This window comes from Tinamus guttatus, unplaced genomic scaffold (assembly GCF_059628265.1).
Source record: "Tinamus guttatus ecotype Peru unplaced genomic scaffold, ASM5962826v1 Tinamus_guttatus_pri_ptg000646l, whole genome shotgun sequence".
Taxonomy (NCBI): Eukaryota; Metazoa; Chordata; class Aves; order Tinamiformes; family Tinamidae; genus Tinamus; species Tinamus guttatus.
The window spans coordinates 21,052-37,935 of NW_028289180.1; the positions used below are offsets into that span (position 1 = coordinate 21,052).

Consider the following 16,884-nt stretch of genomic DNA (forward strand, 5'->3'; position numbering starts at 1 on the left):
TGAAGTGTAGTATCCTGAATTGAGTAAGTTATTCCACATATGTTTAAGACTTGGGCCTCTTGGAAAAGAATATGCCTCTGAACCCAGAAGTAATAACTCAGTACAGTAAAAACAGTCTTTTTTTTTTTCAATTTCACATTATGCTAGAAAGATGCTGTTCGGCTGCTGAGTGCTTCACCTACAGCTCTCTTTTACCTTCATAATAATCTAGATTTTTCCCTTGGTTAAGTATGTCTCCTCTGTTTTTTTTTTTTCCTACATAAACTAACTGAATAGCCTCAACATTAACCTCATTCTGTGGTGTCTTCTCCAGTCTCTGATCTGTACTGTCCTCTTGTTTTTCTGTTTAGATGGCAGCTCTACCATGTTTCTCTCATGTTGCTTTCCTATAAGCTTTCCTATGTTACTTTGTTTTTCAAGAGATTAATGATAAATAAATAAGTAATAAATAAATAGAAAGAGTTAAAGACAGTTCTTGCTGATCTTTCACAGGCTCCATACTTTGCCAGTTGCCAGAGCAACTTTTATGCAGTCCTTCAGGCAGCCTCTCTGTGACAGAGAAACTGCAAACTAAGTTCGAGCATAAGATTCTGTAACATGCTGGTCGTAATCCAACCATCTCACAAGTCCCATTTCCTTTCACAGCTCATTTTGCTTAAGTGTACTATAGAAGTTTGAGGGGAAGAAAAGCACATGATTTTTTTGGCAAGGATATTCCTCATAAACCTTCCATTACTGTCTTTTACACTAATTTCTATGGGGAGAAAGCTAAACTCTCCTAACCTGAGTTTGTATGACTTTAACTCTGAATGCCATCTTAATAGGTCTTGCTTTTTTGCCATTTGATCTTCATACTAAATAGCCATTTAGTGAATAGCCATATATCAGCAGCTTTTAGATGGTTGTTCATATAAAAACGGATAATTCTCATTTCCATTTCTCTACATTCCATTTCCTTTATAAATTTGATATTGGATTTTTTTTTCATGATATTTTGTCCTTTAAATCAGATGCAATCCATCAAGTTGGCTGAATATGTTTCAATATCTGGTCTTACTACAGAGCTCAGAATATTTGTACAACCGTTGCACCAAAACTGCTGAGATGTGAGCAAATGCTCATCTGAAAACCCAGTGCTCAAATCAGTAGCAGGTTTGGCTGCATCTGGCTTCATGAGCTAATGCACTATTTCCAGGAGTGTCTACTATATTGTCTTTAGCTCTGTGTGGCTAGAACAAAATTTACTGACTCCCAGAAAGCTGAGGGAGGGGAAGATGTGGCTTAAAATACATTCAATCAGATTGCAGAACGATTGCAGACATGTGATTTAACCAAGGTCCTGAGGTGTATTTGTGTGTGTGAGTGCACTTGCCTAGGTTTGTCTACCCTGTTTGCCAAGGCACAATGAGAGCATGTGATTTATGGTCAAGATCAATTGCCTTAACAAATAAAGCCAAACAAATCCAGACAAAAATTTTTGAATTACATGAATTAAGATTAAAAAAAAATATTTTGGTCTATTTGAGAATGCTAAGGCTGAGGTCCTGATTTTACCCAGAAATATTAATTATTGGTCTCAAGGGTTGACAAAATTGTTACAAGATCTGTGCCCAGGTTTATGTGGTCATGGATGACTTAGTGCTTGTTGTGACTGTATTTTTAATAATATCTTCTTAATCATACCTTTATTAATATAGGACTAGATTGGTAAAGAGGGATCTTTAGTGTTTCAGCCATGGCTTGTACATTTTGGCCACAAAACACACAGTTCTATATAGTATTTAAATATTGGGGCCAGTGGAGGAGAGCAAAGGTATTTTTGTGAATGGCTTATTCAGTGTGTATCTCTACTTCAAATTACTCGAATTAATTGATTTAGTCCATAGGTTTAGCAATCTGCAGATTTTTAGTCTGAAAGAATTTGCCAGCCCAAAAAAGTTACTTTTTTTTTTTTGTGGCATTTCTTTATGGTTATTCAGCAATCTATCTCCAAGTGTTTTATCATTCCCACCAAATCATCACTAAGCTGCTGACCCATAGCACAACCTCCCAAAACTTTATCCTTAGTCTTATCAATTTCACCTCTTTCTTATTTTTTCACTTCTTTATATTTTACTAGTCTTAAAATGAGACTTCTGCATTGACAATTAAACATCATTTAAAGTAATTTATTTTTCTGATAGAGTTTTATAGATAACTGCCTGCATTGATTAATTGGATATCATTAAGCTATCAATTAGATGAGATTAAGACTAAGTTTTACTGAAGATACAAGGTAAAATACTTTATTTATTTATTTGTTTATTTATTTATTTGTGTATGTCATGGTGGTGGTGGTGACTTCCTCCAAATTTGTACTCTCATTGAGATTTTGAATGACCCTATTCTTCTCAGAATATTTCCTTAAATGCATTATTCAGCAGGTGTTCAGAGTTGAGAATCCTGGGTTAAGTGATCTCTATTCTACTATTTTGACTAGTAGCTGACGAGCCTGGTGCAACATGAATCTCTTCCCAGAATAAGTGATTTCAATCAACTCCACAGGCTGTTTAGCAGAAAAGCAAGCCTCTGGTTCAAAACATCTTCACAACTTGTTTTTCAAAGATTTGTATTTGGGCTTTTGCAGGTTGATCGGACTTTATAGAGGAATATGAACATCTTAGTGTTGATGTAAATTTCGATAAGTTTTTATGCTGTGAAAAAACATTTTTTTTTTGCCTATAGGTAGCCAAGTCTATGCTGCTTGGATAGGATGAGAAATGTACGTTTTAGAATGGCAGTCCAATGTCACCTTATTTGCAGGACAAAGGTTTTAAGTTTAAACTTTGAGGGGGCATCTTGGAGTTGTCAGACAGAGTCCAGACTTAGAGTTTTCTTGACAGAGGTTCAATGTCTTCATTACTGCAAAATTCACATCTGCTAAAGTATGCAGCATCAGCTCAATGCAGATTTTATTAATAAAAATGGAATCAGAAACACCAGCAGCCATCCCAAACCATCTTTGCTATGCATGGGTGGCTTCCTACACACATTTATGCGTGCATGTTTTTTTTCTGAGGTAAGAAAGATTACTCTTTCTGCTCCAAAGGTGGGGGTACACATGGAAATGGTCTGGAATAACCAGTTTCCCAGTTTGCGGCTTCACCATGAAGAGCAGTCCAGTTCTTCCTGATAACTCCGAGGCAGACATGGCCACTTGTGTGTGCATGTATGTGGGCATGCATGTATGTGCCCTTGTACCTGCAGGTGACCGACCTCATGAAATTTTCCAGTGTATCTTGCATCTTACTCTGAATTGCGTCAGCCCCTTTGTGGGCCTCATTTCACTTCCCTCAGCTCACAATCTGTCTGTCATGACTCACACACTCTGGCTTTGATTTAGACTCCATCCACTTTTTCACCCAGTCTCATCCAGTTTTTCTGTAACACACCATAGGAGAAATACAGTACTGGAGCAGAGCACATCCCTGTATTCATGTCGGGGTGGGGGATGTATGTTGACTCCACCCTGAGAGTTTCTCCCTCTCTCATCTGTCTCATTGCAACCATTTGACTAAGCTAAAAAATGTGGTGGAATTAAGTCCATACATGCTACTAATAAGGAAGGAGCAAAGAAACTTGGAGAAAATTGGACTTCTGTGAAGGAGTGTGGCCAGATCAGTGTTGCCACTGGCTGGAATACACTATACATTTATGTGTATTTGAAAAGAATGTCCTTTCTCCCCTTCTTACACAAATGCATATCACAGTAACTTGAGGAAAAAAAAAAACAACAGTGATTTTGTCTTTTCTCCACAAGCAGAGGGGAAGGTGACACAAAGGTAGCAGGGAGGCTGTTCATGTCCTTCTGCCTGTCAAGCAGGAATAAAACACAGCCCTCTGGTTGCAGGAGGCACCTGGTGTGGATGAGATGCTTGCCTCCAGACTGCTACTGCCTGCTCACAAGGACAGGGTGACCCTTGGATGAATGAATATACTTCGGTAAATAGGGAAATATTTTCCCCCACTAGCTTAAACAGAGGGATCATGTCAGGGAGAATACAGAATAGGCTAGGGAAATACAGGCAACAAAAGTAAATATCACCCTCTCCAAGAAAATAGCTAGGGAGATTTCCCCCTCCATCACTTTGTCTCAGACTCCCTCCATTAATGAAAATTACCTGAGAAAATTTAATATAAAGTCAGTCCTTGGAATTAAAGCCTGGACTCAGTTTTCCTAGCAAGACCTGGTTAGAGACAACTGATGTGCTTCTAAGAGAGCTTATGGAAAATCAGCTGTTAAGATGAAACAGCCACTTTAACTCAGATGAAGCTTTACAAATATCAGGAAAGGGCATGTGGTCCACCAGCCAGGAGTATATTAAGAACATATTCTTAGTATCTAGCTTCCTTTCCTGATGCTGATAAGTGGAAACATACCCAACTAACTGTTTGGGGCTGTATCTAAACATCTATATGCACAAAAACAATGATAGAAAAAGATGCAGAATAGTGGAAAGTTGCAGAATACGCACAATTTGATTTTACCTATTTACTGACAAACCCACAAGGAGAGTGTATTAAACAAAACAGCATCTTGTCTTTGGGTAGTGAGGTTTCACATGCATGATATGAACTAATGAGAAATGCCTTTTCAAGACAGAGATCAAAATATGCTCCAGATTTAGAACTGGAATAGAGAAGTTGCAGACAAAGGTGGAAGTCTCTGCTCTTAGCCACAACTGAGACAAGCTGGCAAAAATGAGAGTTGGATTTCTCAGATCAGAGGTATGCAAAAATATGTGGAAAGTAGGAAGTATAGAATTATCAGAAAAGGCCAAAAGTTTTAGAGAGAAATCTGTTAGAAAAGTGTGGAGAATGCAGCTTTTCTGATATATTACTTGGTGATCTGTTAACAATCCCTAATTTTTTTTTGAGTTCTTACATTTTAAGACTTTATGTTTGTACAAATTGTGAACAGTGATTCAGAGAGACAAACACAGATACTTTAAATATAGGTCCAAACATCCAATTTTACTCCTCTCCTTCTGCCACTGAGAATCACCCTGGTTAAACTTTTCCCATGTTGTTTTAAAATGTCATAGATGATGGGAAACCAAAAAGGCTTTCCTCCCTTCCAGTGCTTTTCCTGGCTGTATACAAGACAGGGGACATGGACTAAATATTATTCCTTCTGACTGTCTTTAGGCAACAGCTCAGCTAAATGACAGAAGACAAGCTTCTAATTACCTCCCCTACTTAAGAAAATCCCAGAGTAGAAATTGAGAAAGAGGCAGAATATTCTACATGGGAATGCTTCTGGGGCTGAAAGGTAAGAGCTAGTTAAAAAGATCTTCAGTGACAAGGGTGTGATTGCAAGCAGAAGCATCAATATGTTTCAGTATGCTTCTAGGCAGAAGGTCTAGCTGTGTTTAGACCGGTATGCATAGGTCCAGAAAGTCTGAAAGGATGACACCAATGGGGAATGAAAAGAGCTGCTCTCCTACTTTCCACATGGCAGATTGGCCAAGAGCATCAGCTTGTGTCCAGTATCCATGTCTTGTTATTGTTCCTTCTGTCACATTCTGTATATAGTGGCTCACCACAAATGAAAGCAAAGGCCTTGACAATTATGAACTTGTTCTTAGCCACCATATAGTCCATATCTCACTCCTCCACATGGTTGTATAGTCCAGGCAGCCTAACAGTGTTGACACAGGAAGCAGCAGAGAGATGGCATCAATGTTATGCTCCTTCTCCCAGCTGAATCAATCCTCTATGGGATTTAAAGAGAGCACCCACGAACACCTCTTTGAAGACTGGACTTATCAAGGATGGCCCAACTGAAGAGCGCAATAGACCACTTCTCTCACACCAGCTATAAGGGAACATCCTCATCCTCATCTTCATCCTCATCCAGGTCTGTGGAGCGTAGGCTTAGATCCTTGAGAATGTCTGAGATGTTTTCAGCAACTGGCCCTGCCAATTCCATCTCTTCCAGGTCAGTATCAGTGGCAGAGGTGGAGCAGAGGCCTTCCCCGTCATCACATAAGTGTGAGGGCTGGGGGGAATGGGAATGGAGAGGCAGTGGGCTCTCTGCCCTCAAGTCTGTTGCTTGCTGTGATGCTGCCATGCAGTTGTTTTGCCGGTTCCACACTTGAGTGGCCTGGCTGACCTTCTCACTGCTGACTGAAGTTCGATTGGTATCTCGGAAGCTGGCAAGGGGTGGGCGAAGGCGAACACCAGAGCGTGTGGAGCCCTCTATGGCCTTCTGAAGCTATTGGAAGAGAAAAAGATCAGAGAAAACAAAGACAAAAACTATCAAAAAAAACACAAGCAGGTGAAAGGAAATCCCACCCAATCATATCCAGCAGAAGTTCAACTACTCTTCAGGGTAAAGGGCTCACATAAAGAGAATTACAGCTATACTGCCTGGGCCTGAGAAGATCATATTTACACACGTGACTTATTTCACAGTAAATGACAAATTCCATGGCACTTTCAGAGATAGTAATAGCCACTTAGTTAAAAGCCCTACTTTTATGAAAAAGACCAACCAGCTAACATCTCTGTAAACAACATCTGCTGCCTCCTCTAAAATACATTCATCCAGTTCCTCTACATAGCTACCAAAGAGTTGACTCAGAATGCAAGACTAGATTGAGAAATATAGCAATCACAGCTATTTATATTCCAAGCTGGATCCCCAGCAGATGTGAATGTTTTGTGATAATCCACAGGTTGTTTGCAGCTGAGAAGGAGCAGACAGGAGGACCTTTACTTACCTCTTCCAAAGCCAACACTCCCCTCAGCTTTCCCATACTGGTTACATAGGCATGACTGAGGCCCAGTAATGAGAACAACGTATGTGTCTATGAGCAAAAATACAAAAGACTTTTTCAGGACTTTGGAGGCAATAATGTGTTACTTTGTAGTAGACTTAGGACACAGGGTTTAGAAATGGGACACGCAAAAGCATATAGCTCTGCAGTCATCACACTAAAAAAAAAATCTACCTCTTTCATTCCTTTTTCATAATTAACAAATACTTGGCCTTCTGCTGTGTACCCATAGTTATGAATATGTTGTTGATACCGGAAACATTCTCAAGGTCATTCCCATCCTCCATCTGGCAAACAAGAGATTATTGTACAACTAGCTGTGCATTTGAAGACTTGGGCAAATCATATTTCATTTGGGTTCTGGAAATAAAAATATCAGGTGATAGTATATATTAATATACATATCCATTTTCTGGAGGTAGTGATCACAGAATCAGGAAAAAAAAAAAAAAGGAGGGTCTGAAAGAAACTTCTGGGAGTTCTTCTCAGTCATCCAAGGAACTTCAATCCATTTTTTCAGCCAAGGCACTATTAACCATGCCCACATCATTCTTGGCCTTTTGGGGCTAATCTGTTCTTGATGTCAGAACCTTCTTACAGCATTTATTTCAGTACTTTCCTCACCACTGGAAGACTTTTTTTTCCCCTTTTTTTCTCCTGTTCCAGAGTGTTTCCCATTAAAATTTTAGCCTGATACTCCTTATCCAGTTCAGTGGGAACACTGGAGACAGGTTATTCTCTTTCCCTTACAAAGCCTTCTTAAAAAGACAGATCGTCATACTGCTCAGCAGTCTGTGCTTCTTCAACCAAAATATACCCTATTCTTTTACTTTTTCTTCATAAATCAGGATTTCAAAAACTTTCAGCCTTTTCAGTGCTCACATATGGATCATTTCTAACTGATTTATCTCTTCTTTGAAGCTGATGGGCTGCCCAGAGAGGTTGTGGAGTCTCCTTCTCTGGAGATCTTCAAAACCCGCTTGGATGCAGTCCTGTGCCACGTGCTCTAGGTGACCCTGTGTGTGTAGGGGGGTTGGACTAGATGATCTTTAGAGGTCCCTTCCAACCTTAAGCATTTTATGATTCTATGATTCTATGAACAGCAGCTGGACTGTAGGCCTTACATGAAGTGATTCTTTTGCAGATGATTCTTGCCTTTTTTTTAACCTCACATGATGTGAATTGAGATTATCCTTGGTTTACACTTCAACATGACATTTAACGTCTCATGTTAAACCCCACTTGTGATCTTCATGTATCATTTCTTATCACTCTATATTCTCAAAGATAACCGTTATCTTATTTTCAGATTATAGCCAGTCCTTTAGAAAACTCCAAACTCATTTTGCTAATTTGTTCTTTTTTTTTGCCAAGGCTTAGATGTTACTTCTTTGGTATCAGTAATTAATTAATTTCGTGGGATGCATACTGATGGAAAGAAAAAAAGCACTGTACTCTTTTACTTCAGTGGGCAGCTTTCCTTCTGTATTGAGTAAATGTTCAATCATTTCTTATTCCTGATGTGCTTAAATAATGATTGCTTTTTCACCAGGTTGTTCCCTCCTAGCTGTGCTCTGGTTCTTCCAATTTTGTCCCTACCTGCAGTGCTTGTCTTTTAACGTCATCCTGAGCTGACTCTAAAAGTTGTATGACCTGCCTTTGTCTTTGCTTATGCTTCAGATTCAGGCCAGTGTCATGAAACTTTTCTCACACACTGAAGCAGGTTACAGATTCCTGACAGAAACACTCCAAAAAATTAATGAGCACTCATTGCAGTGCTGCACACTGACAAACTAGAGTGTAAATCACAGTGTCATGCTCCAGAAGAAGGCCATATAACTCTTCTGAAACAAAAAAATGTGGTGTACAAAAGCTATCTTAATAAATGAACTCAAGCTTCTCATCAAGAAGCCTTTCATCTTCCAGGAGACTCCAGGTATGTGTGAAGGATTACCGGCACAAAATGATTTCTGTAATGGGATGTGGAAGTTGCTGATGGGAAATGTAACTGGATGTGGACAAGATGAGTCAGTGAGAGAAGAAAAGAAGAAATAAGTCATAGGCTTGACTCGCAGTGATCGTCAGTGGAAAAAAAAAAAAGGACATCTGCACCCACCTTATGCAGGGAAGTTCTCTCCACCAGTTGGAAAGGGGAAGGATCTATTCGGCAGCTGTCAAAGCATACATCCTTTTCCAGTTCCTCCTGTTCCCAAGCATCTATCTGACACAGAAAGAAGATGAATCAGAGTAATCCGCAGTCTTCCTAGCTTGTGCACCTAAACCAGACCCCTAGCATTCTCTTGTTAATGCTCCTTCCCTCCTGTGTAGTTCACCTGTATGCCTTGCCCATTATATCATCCCCTTCAGGGCTCTTTCCTTGCCAGATACTAAATCCTTATGATAATACAGCAATTCCAGTAACTCAGTGGAGAGAAAATCATCTGGGAAGGGAAAGCTTTGCTCCTTCCTGTTTAAAGGGAACACAGAAACTTTCTGAATACAAAATAATAGTCCCTTTATGCAAAGCATGAAGGTACAACATTGACCTATTGAAAGATCCAGGTGAGGAGTGACCTCAGGTGAGGCAGTCTCTAGCCCAATACCCTTCTCACAGCTGGCCTAACTTCAAAGCTAGATGGGTTACTCGTAGCCTTGCTCAGGCCATCCAGCAGAAAAATATCATCTCGCTTAGTGAAGCTTGCCCGCGCTTTCTAAAAAGAAAATGGTTTTGTGTGTGACAGGAAGAATTACAAATGATAGGAAATGAACAAAAGAAGGAGCTGCTTGCCCTCACTTCCTTTGTGCATTCAGTCTTACCTCTTCTGGACTCATTGTATCAGCAACTTCTGCCAGCTCCTGCAGGAGAAAACACTGTTCAGTAGAGAGACAGAGCCCACAGTTTCACATGGTTCAGAAAGGAAAGATGTGCACTCTCCAAATTTTCTGGTCCCCTTTTTGTTCTAGTGTGTTAGTGAATGATTAGATTTTTTTTCTACTTAAGCATTATAAGTGTACTTTATACTTTCTGTCCTTCCCTTGTCAAAGATGGATTATGGAACACTTTTTGAGGAATTAGGTGCCTAAACATAGGGATCTAGTCGTGCTTTAGATTCTCTTGTGGGAGACAGGATAGGTGTGATATCAACCAACCCTGTGCAGATAGCTTAGATACACAAGGGCATTGAAAATGGCACAAGGCAAAACTGTCTTTTCATTTTTATTATTTGTCAAAGGAGCAAGGACTGCACTTTTTTTCCAGGTTAACCAATATAACATTAAGATTTTTGCTGGAAAAAAAATCCTAGGCTCATTTATAATGGCAGTTTTGACACCTGAGAAAAGTTGGCTCTATTTAGGAGCGTACATATTCCATATTAATCATGCCCTTTCTCTTTGGAGAGAGTTCCCCACTGAGCTTGACAGAGTTCAGGACCATAAGCAAGTCAACCTTTTGCCCAGATGCTAAATGGCTCTGTGTAGCAGGTTCTATTTCAATTGTATCCCTTCCCTCTTCAAAGTAATGCTAGGCCTTCCCCCTAACCTGTACAGCCCTCTCCATTTCAGGTGGACGGTTGTAATAGCACAAGAGTTGCTGGATCAGTTGTCTCAAACTCCAGAAATTACCTGAAGGATGAAAACAAACATATCAATTGGAACAAGTAAGAGAAAGAAATACAGAGTCCCATATCCATCTCCTTGCCCATGACAGACTGGGAAATTATATAAAGGACATATTAGATGGTACATGACAAAGTTCAGCCAGTAAAAACATCATTTGAGTTGTGAAATGGTGGCTGGAAAATGCCAGAATATTCCCATGCACTATCTGTTCATCAAGAAGAGGAAAACATTACAAAATAGTCCTTGCAGATAGTATTCAGAGATCAGTGTTCCTGATTTAAAAACAAACAAACAAACACACCAAAAAACAGGAATGAGACTACTGGCATAGCAAAGCACTAAACACAAGGGAGAGGAATTAATATTTGAAAGAGGGTAACAAAATCAGAATAATGTATGAGAAAAAAAGATTTTGTCAAAATGCAGATTAAATGAAAGGAAAGCAGAGAGAAACTGCTGTGACAGAGGGTTCTGCAGAATGTGGTTTGGGAAATGAGGGTGGAGAGGATTAGGGAATGACTTCAAAGACTAAGCATATCAACAGCCTGAATATGAGGGGTGCAAAAGAGTACGAGTCTACAGTTTGTACCAGCAGCACAAGATGAGAATGAAAATGACTGCAGAATTATTCTTGCAGCAGTGCAGACAGGATTTAGCAAAATGGAGGAGATAGGGTTTGCTGCTGTTGTGAAGTGAAATAAGTCTGTGGAGGAAGGTGGGCCAGAAACAATCACATCTGTAAGCCAAATGAAGGCAAGTAGGGCCCTATGAAGTCCCCTCTGTTCCACCCACTCTTGTACTTCTGCATTACTCAGTGCTAGTCTCACCTTAAAGTATCTCACAATGTCCTCATTTTGATGTGATTATTTGTCAGGTTTTGTAAGGGAGGTGGATGGCTGTCCCAACATTCTACTGCTATGGCTAACATTGAGTGGGTTTTCCCATGCCATAAAGACTTAGTGAAACTTGAGTGGTGTTCAGGAACAAGACTGTGCTACGTGCTATATTACACAGTCTCTTTTATCTTCGAATGGCTAAACACACTAGCCAGAGCCCTATCTTTCATATTGACACTCAAGATTTCATTACACCATTGTGCTCACTTCCTCTCTGCATAGTTGAAGACACATCAAGGAAAAAAGTCCTCCATGAAATGTACATGCCACAAGAATCAGAAATGAGATATGAGTACAGTCTTGAAACTAAACCTCGTATAGACTGGGGTAGCACACAGAGAACACAGTACATCAGTATTTGTTCACAATATTTATGCAGCTGAATCAAAGAAGTGTCTATTCAAGGGAGGAGTTGTTCGGTATTGGAAGATGGCTGAGAACAGACTAAACCACTTTAAAAATATATTTTTGGTTAGTTGTCAGGCTACTCTTCCCAGGGGCTATCCCCCTTCATTCAGGGGATAAGGAAGGCATAGGATAGGGTGCTTCCATGTAGAATCCCTAGAACGTGTCTGAGTTATTATTGCAAAGAATGAAGTGGGGAGTACTGACGGGGGAGAGCAACTTGGATGGGCCTACTTTTGCTGTGTTGTTTAAGGGATCACTATCTGAGGACATTTCCAAATTAGTTACTCTGATATTGAGTGCATTAACAAAATGCCTTTAATACAGGAACAGCAGAGAAAGCTGACAGTGACCAATCTTTTCTTTCAGTCTCTGGGATACCAGCACCTTGCACAGGCATATTCATACAGTAAGAGTTAAAGCTTCCACAAACTAGCTACTATGATAGGGCTGGTGCATGCCAGAGGTCACCATACCTGAGGGTTGCTCAGTCCCCAGTGGTTCTGGAACTTGTTTAAGAGGACTTGTTGGGCCATTTGGTTCTTCTGGGTGACTGGGAGTGGGACTAGGGGGCTGAGGCAACTGTCATGGAAAGGAAACAAAATAAGGTCTATCCTGAATTTCAACCTCTCTCAATATCTTACTGTTTCTTGAGCAGTCTTTTTTGTAGTCTCTCCTCACTCACCTCTGCCTTCTCATTGTCATCCTCATCCTCATCAACATAAGCAAAAGATTCATGCTTCAGCTTGGGCAGGGCTGACCATGGTCCCTTGCTGTGCCCATCATAGGGTGCCTCAGCCAGCTTCTGCTGCATCTCTCTGTGGAGATGCTGTCGCCGTTCTGGGCTCATATGTCTCTGAAGGAGAGCCTGCAGTTCAGATCGCTCTACAGATCCTAAAAGGATCATGGACTCTGCAAGGCACAGAGCAGAGAAGCCATTAAGCACGCTTTGGAACATATTATCCCTCAAGATTTTGAAAATCCCCTTCTATACTCTGCTTTTTCATCCCTTCAAGCCCTTAAAAGTATGCTGATTCATACTGTGCCAAGCTGTACAAGAGGCATTGACCAGCCTTGCTAACTACTGGTAATACACTGTGGGGCTGTGGGAAGCTAATAATTCCTGAGTTCCACCACTTCTAGAGTACCACATCAAAAGCAGACTCTTTACTTATACTCCTTGTTACCAAAATTCAGTCCAGAAACCTCTCACATATCTTTCCTACTTTCTGTATCTGCTTCACTCTCCATGTACTAGCCAACCTTTCTGACCATCTGAAACACCCTTTTGTCATACATGGCCATCAAGGAGATTTTTAGGATGATTAGTGGGTCACACTGCCTCCTTCAAATTATGAAAATTGAGAGCTAGTTTCTTTAATTCTTTAAGTCTTCAGGAATGACTATTTTTTTCACATAACTTACCTGGAGAGTCCACCAAAGGCAAAGTCTTTACAGTGGTGCTTTGAAGTAGAGTTTTCAAGTCCCGGTATTTACAGTTGGAACTAACGAATTTCACATCTTGAACCATAATATCCTCAACAAAGATATTATACTTGCTGTGAATTTACGGACAATAATGAGAAGAGTTAGTGTATTAAAAGTGTCCAATAGATAAATTCCCTAAAGAAACATACGCATTTAACATTTATTTTAAAAATATTCTCTATAGTTGGTTAATAATTTTCTGTGGGAGCATGCAAAGAAGACTGCTCAATGTGACCTACACAAAGTAACTGTATTTTCATTACAATTCTATTCCATTCCATTGACCCTCACCAAAAAAGCACACACATATATAATATATATAAATATAGATGTATGTGAATTACTGAATTTTATTTTAAGCCAACTGTCCAAATAAAATGATATTTCAACATTTTGGAGGAAAAAAAATTCAAAAAGCAATGGAAATGAGGCATATGTTTTATTTAACTGAAGCAGTTTGATCATATTAACACAAAATCAATAAAGTTGCAGATGATTCAGACATGTCCTTTCAGCAAAAAAAAAAAAAAAAAAAATTCTCCATTTCTGTGTATGAAAACTTGTTCTACTCCACCTTTTGTTTTGTTCTCATTCTAATTCTATTCTTTTAATTTATTTTTATTCCTGGTCCCTTTTTCTCCCATGGTATCACCCTCTTCCGTTTTATTCTCTACGATTCCCCAGGTCCCACATCCCTACCTCTACCTCTGTTTGTACTGCACCTTATGTGATTCCAGCCCAGGTCTGGCAGGTAGGGCAATTTCTTCACCTGGATGATGCTGTCATAGAGGCTGGGCTGCAGACTCTGGGCCACCATGTTGGCAAGAATGACAGCCACCATCATGGGGAGGATGTGAGAGATCTGACCTGTCAGCTCAAAGCAGATTACAGCAGTGGAAACAGTGTGGCTTACTGCTCCTGTCAGAGCTGCTGCACCTTTCCCAGGTAAGTTTGAAGAGATATAAGGAGAAAAAAGGAAAGAGTGTCACATAGAAACAGAATGTTATGTCAACTGGGAGAGTCACAGGAATAGGAACAGATGAAGAAAGAGAAAGATGTGGGGACTCACCGATCACAGCATACCCTCCAGGTAAGATTCTATAAACAATACCATCAAAAAGAATCCCATCAGGAAAGAGTGATGCCATGATTTCCCCAATAAGACGGCCAAATGCAGCACCTGGAAAACATTACCAGGGATTATGGAATTAGCATCTGCTGCACATCTGTGCTAGAAAATCACTAGCATATTTTCTAAAACCAGCAAAATCAAACCTTACATAAAGATGACGCTAGGGGCTAAAAGCTAGTGATCTCTTTCAGGAGAAGCTGCACTCCAAAAGAAGGAGAAGATGCATAAATATCATTGTAACCTCCCATATTTCTCCACTTAGGAGAAATACAGTCACAGAAGTATTTGTGATCCCAGAGAGGAAGAAGTATGTTTTTAAAGACATTAAATTTTTTTGAACGTTTTGTGTAACATCAATCCAAATCATAGTTAAGGCTCTTTATGCACTCAGTTTATGAAAGTCCAGACATTAAAATCACTGTTTCAAAAAAGGCATTAGGTGGAAAGGGACCTCTGCAGGTCTCTGATCTGACCCTTTGAGATCAGGCAACTTCGGTCTTTGTCCAGGCAAGCTTTGAAAGGCTCCAAGGATGAAGATGCCCCAGCCTTTCTGAGCACCCTAGCCTTCTCTTCTCCATGCTGAACAAGCCCAGCTCCCTCAGCATCTCCTTGTTTGTTAAATGCTTTAGCTCCCCAGCTATCTCAGTGTCACTTCACCACTCCTGCACTTGATCAGTGCCTGTTGTACCTGAAATGGCACAGTATTCCAGAATGGTATCCCAAGGGTTGAATAGAGGGGAATAACCACTTCCCTTGCCTTTCTGGCTGATCTTTTTCTAATATAACCTACTTCATGATTAGCTTTCATGCAAAGGCACTCTGCTGACTCATGTTCAGTTGCCACTTAACAGTACGCACAGGTTCTGAACACAATTGATTACATTTGAGTTATGGATACTTAATTCCATGAGCTTGTGTTCTTTAATCTAAAATAGCTTTTCTTTCTTAACTGCAGTATTGGTATCTTTTTTCATCTTGAAATTAAAAATAATTAAAAATCAATGAATGTGTCAGCATATTACACACAGAAGTAATGAGTAAGTGCTGGATTACATTGTTGCTACTAGTTTTGAACTTGTCTCCTAGCTGGTCTTCAGGTGGGAAAGGAGCAGCTATTACTAATTATGTTAGTTACCATGCTTCCCATAACTTGGATTTCACTATGTAAAAGGATTCCCTCAGCATTTGAACCCACATATCTGGAATACAGAACAGAAGCAGGGGCTCATAGGCTGGTATTAGGACTGTTAACAGAGATGGCATAGACACAAAGTGGTTACCAGACTCCTCATCCTCTCAAAGAATCCTACTGTCTAATCTACTCTGTCTGGTAGACATATATCCTGCAGCAGAAATTCAAACTCACCCAGAACAAAAACAGGCATGAAACCTCCACAGGGTATTGGCATGGTGGTGGCAATGACGGACATCCAGAACTAGAATAGAGGTAAAGGGTAGGATTGTTAGTGAGCCGTGATAGTATTTTCTGCAGTCCCACTCTATTGCCCAGCCTATGAATCTATAAAGATATATATTCTCGGGGAGCTGGCAGCTCAAGAAGAAAGTAAGGGCAAATGGACTATGGGGAGTGAAAAGATCTAGAAAAACTCCAGCAACACACCAGCAGAGAGGCACAGGACCTCCGGGTAACTAATATGATAGCAGTGAAGTCACAAAGGCCAATAAATCAACATGGAGATTTGCTTTGCCTACGAATTTGGAAAGTGAGATTTCCCATGCTCCCAACAGCTTTTTTTTTTTTTTTTTTTTTTTTTTTTTAATAGAATATAGACTTACAGACAAATTTAGGTAGGAAAGGATCTCTGGAGGTCTCTCCTCCAACTCTGCTCTCAGGAGAGCTAACTCAAAACTTGGATCAAGTTGTTCAGGGCTTTGTCCACGTGATTTCTGAACGTCCCAAGAGTGGAGATTTACCAGCCTTTATGGCTTGAGCCAGAGCTCAACCATTTTCAGAAGAGATTTTCTTTCCAGATGTTCCAGTGTAGTAACTTTCCTTTATTACAGCTCGTGTACATGGTCTCTTGCCCTCTTACTGTGTTGGGCACAATGATAAAAACTGGTATGGTAGTGCTGAGACCCTGCTGAATCCTGCACAGGTAGTTCAGCCCAGAACATGTTGTTTTCTAGAGGCAGCAGCTTAACCTCACATATACTGCAAAGGCCAATAAGCTCAGCTCTTTTCAGACAATGTAGCAAGCAGTTTTCATAGTCAAGGAATAAACAGAGAATGCTGTTATTTCAATAGTTAGTACAAAGGAATGTACTGGTAAAATCTCCTTTGCTACAGCAGTACAATAGTCTGTAGGGAAGAGGCAACCATAGTGCAGCACATCAAGAACAATACTCTCAGGTTTCCCTTTTAGAACTAGAAAACTGTATGCTCTTCAGGTGGGGCAGTGCCTTCCTGCTGTTCAAGGTCCACTTTTGAGGAGGAGATACCTCTGCAGAAACATTTGTAGCTATAGATAGATGAGATGCTGATTTCCTTAGAGAGGCACTT

At 40.2% G+C, this 16,884-nt stretch overlaps 1 protein-coding gene across 1 annotated transcript in view; it reads right to left on the reverse strand.

Annotated features, from left to right (window-relative positions):
* Positions 1 to 5,857: 5,857 nt before the first annotated feature.
* Positions 5,858 to 16,884, reverse strand: part of LOC148592079 (chloride channel protein 1-like) — a 36,572-nt gene continuing 25,545 nt past the window's right edge. Inside the window, exons 13-23 of the mRNA XM_088535779.1 lie at positions 15,730 to 15,799; positions 14,301 to 14,411; positions 13,954 to 14,167; positions 13,169 to 13,302; positions 12,429 to 12,655; positions 12,220 to 12,325; positions 10,363 to 10,445; positions 9,639 to 9,677; positions 8,938 to 9,042; positions 6,765 to 6,851; positions 5,858 to 6,256 (exon numbers count right to left, since the gene is read on the reverse strand). Of these exons, the coding sequence (XP_088391905.1) occupies positions 5,858 to 6,256; positions 6,765 to 6,851; positions 8,938 to 9,042; positions 9,639 to 9,677; positions 10,363 to 10,445; positions 12,220 to 12,325; positions 12,429 to 12,655; positions 13,169 to 13,302; positions 13,954 to 14,167; positions 14,301 to 14,411; positions 15,730 to 15,799 (1,575 nt within the window). The remainder of the gene's footprint in view (positions 6,257 to 6,764; positions 6,852 to 8,937; positions 9,043 to 9,638; positions 9,678 to 10,362; positions 10,446 to 12,219; positions 12,326 to 12,428; positions 12,656 to 13,168; positions 13,303 to 13,953; positions 14,168 to 14,300; positions 14,412 to 15,729; positions 15,800 to 16,884) is intronic.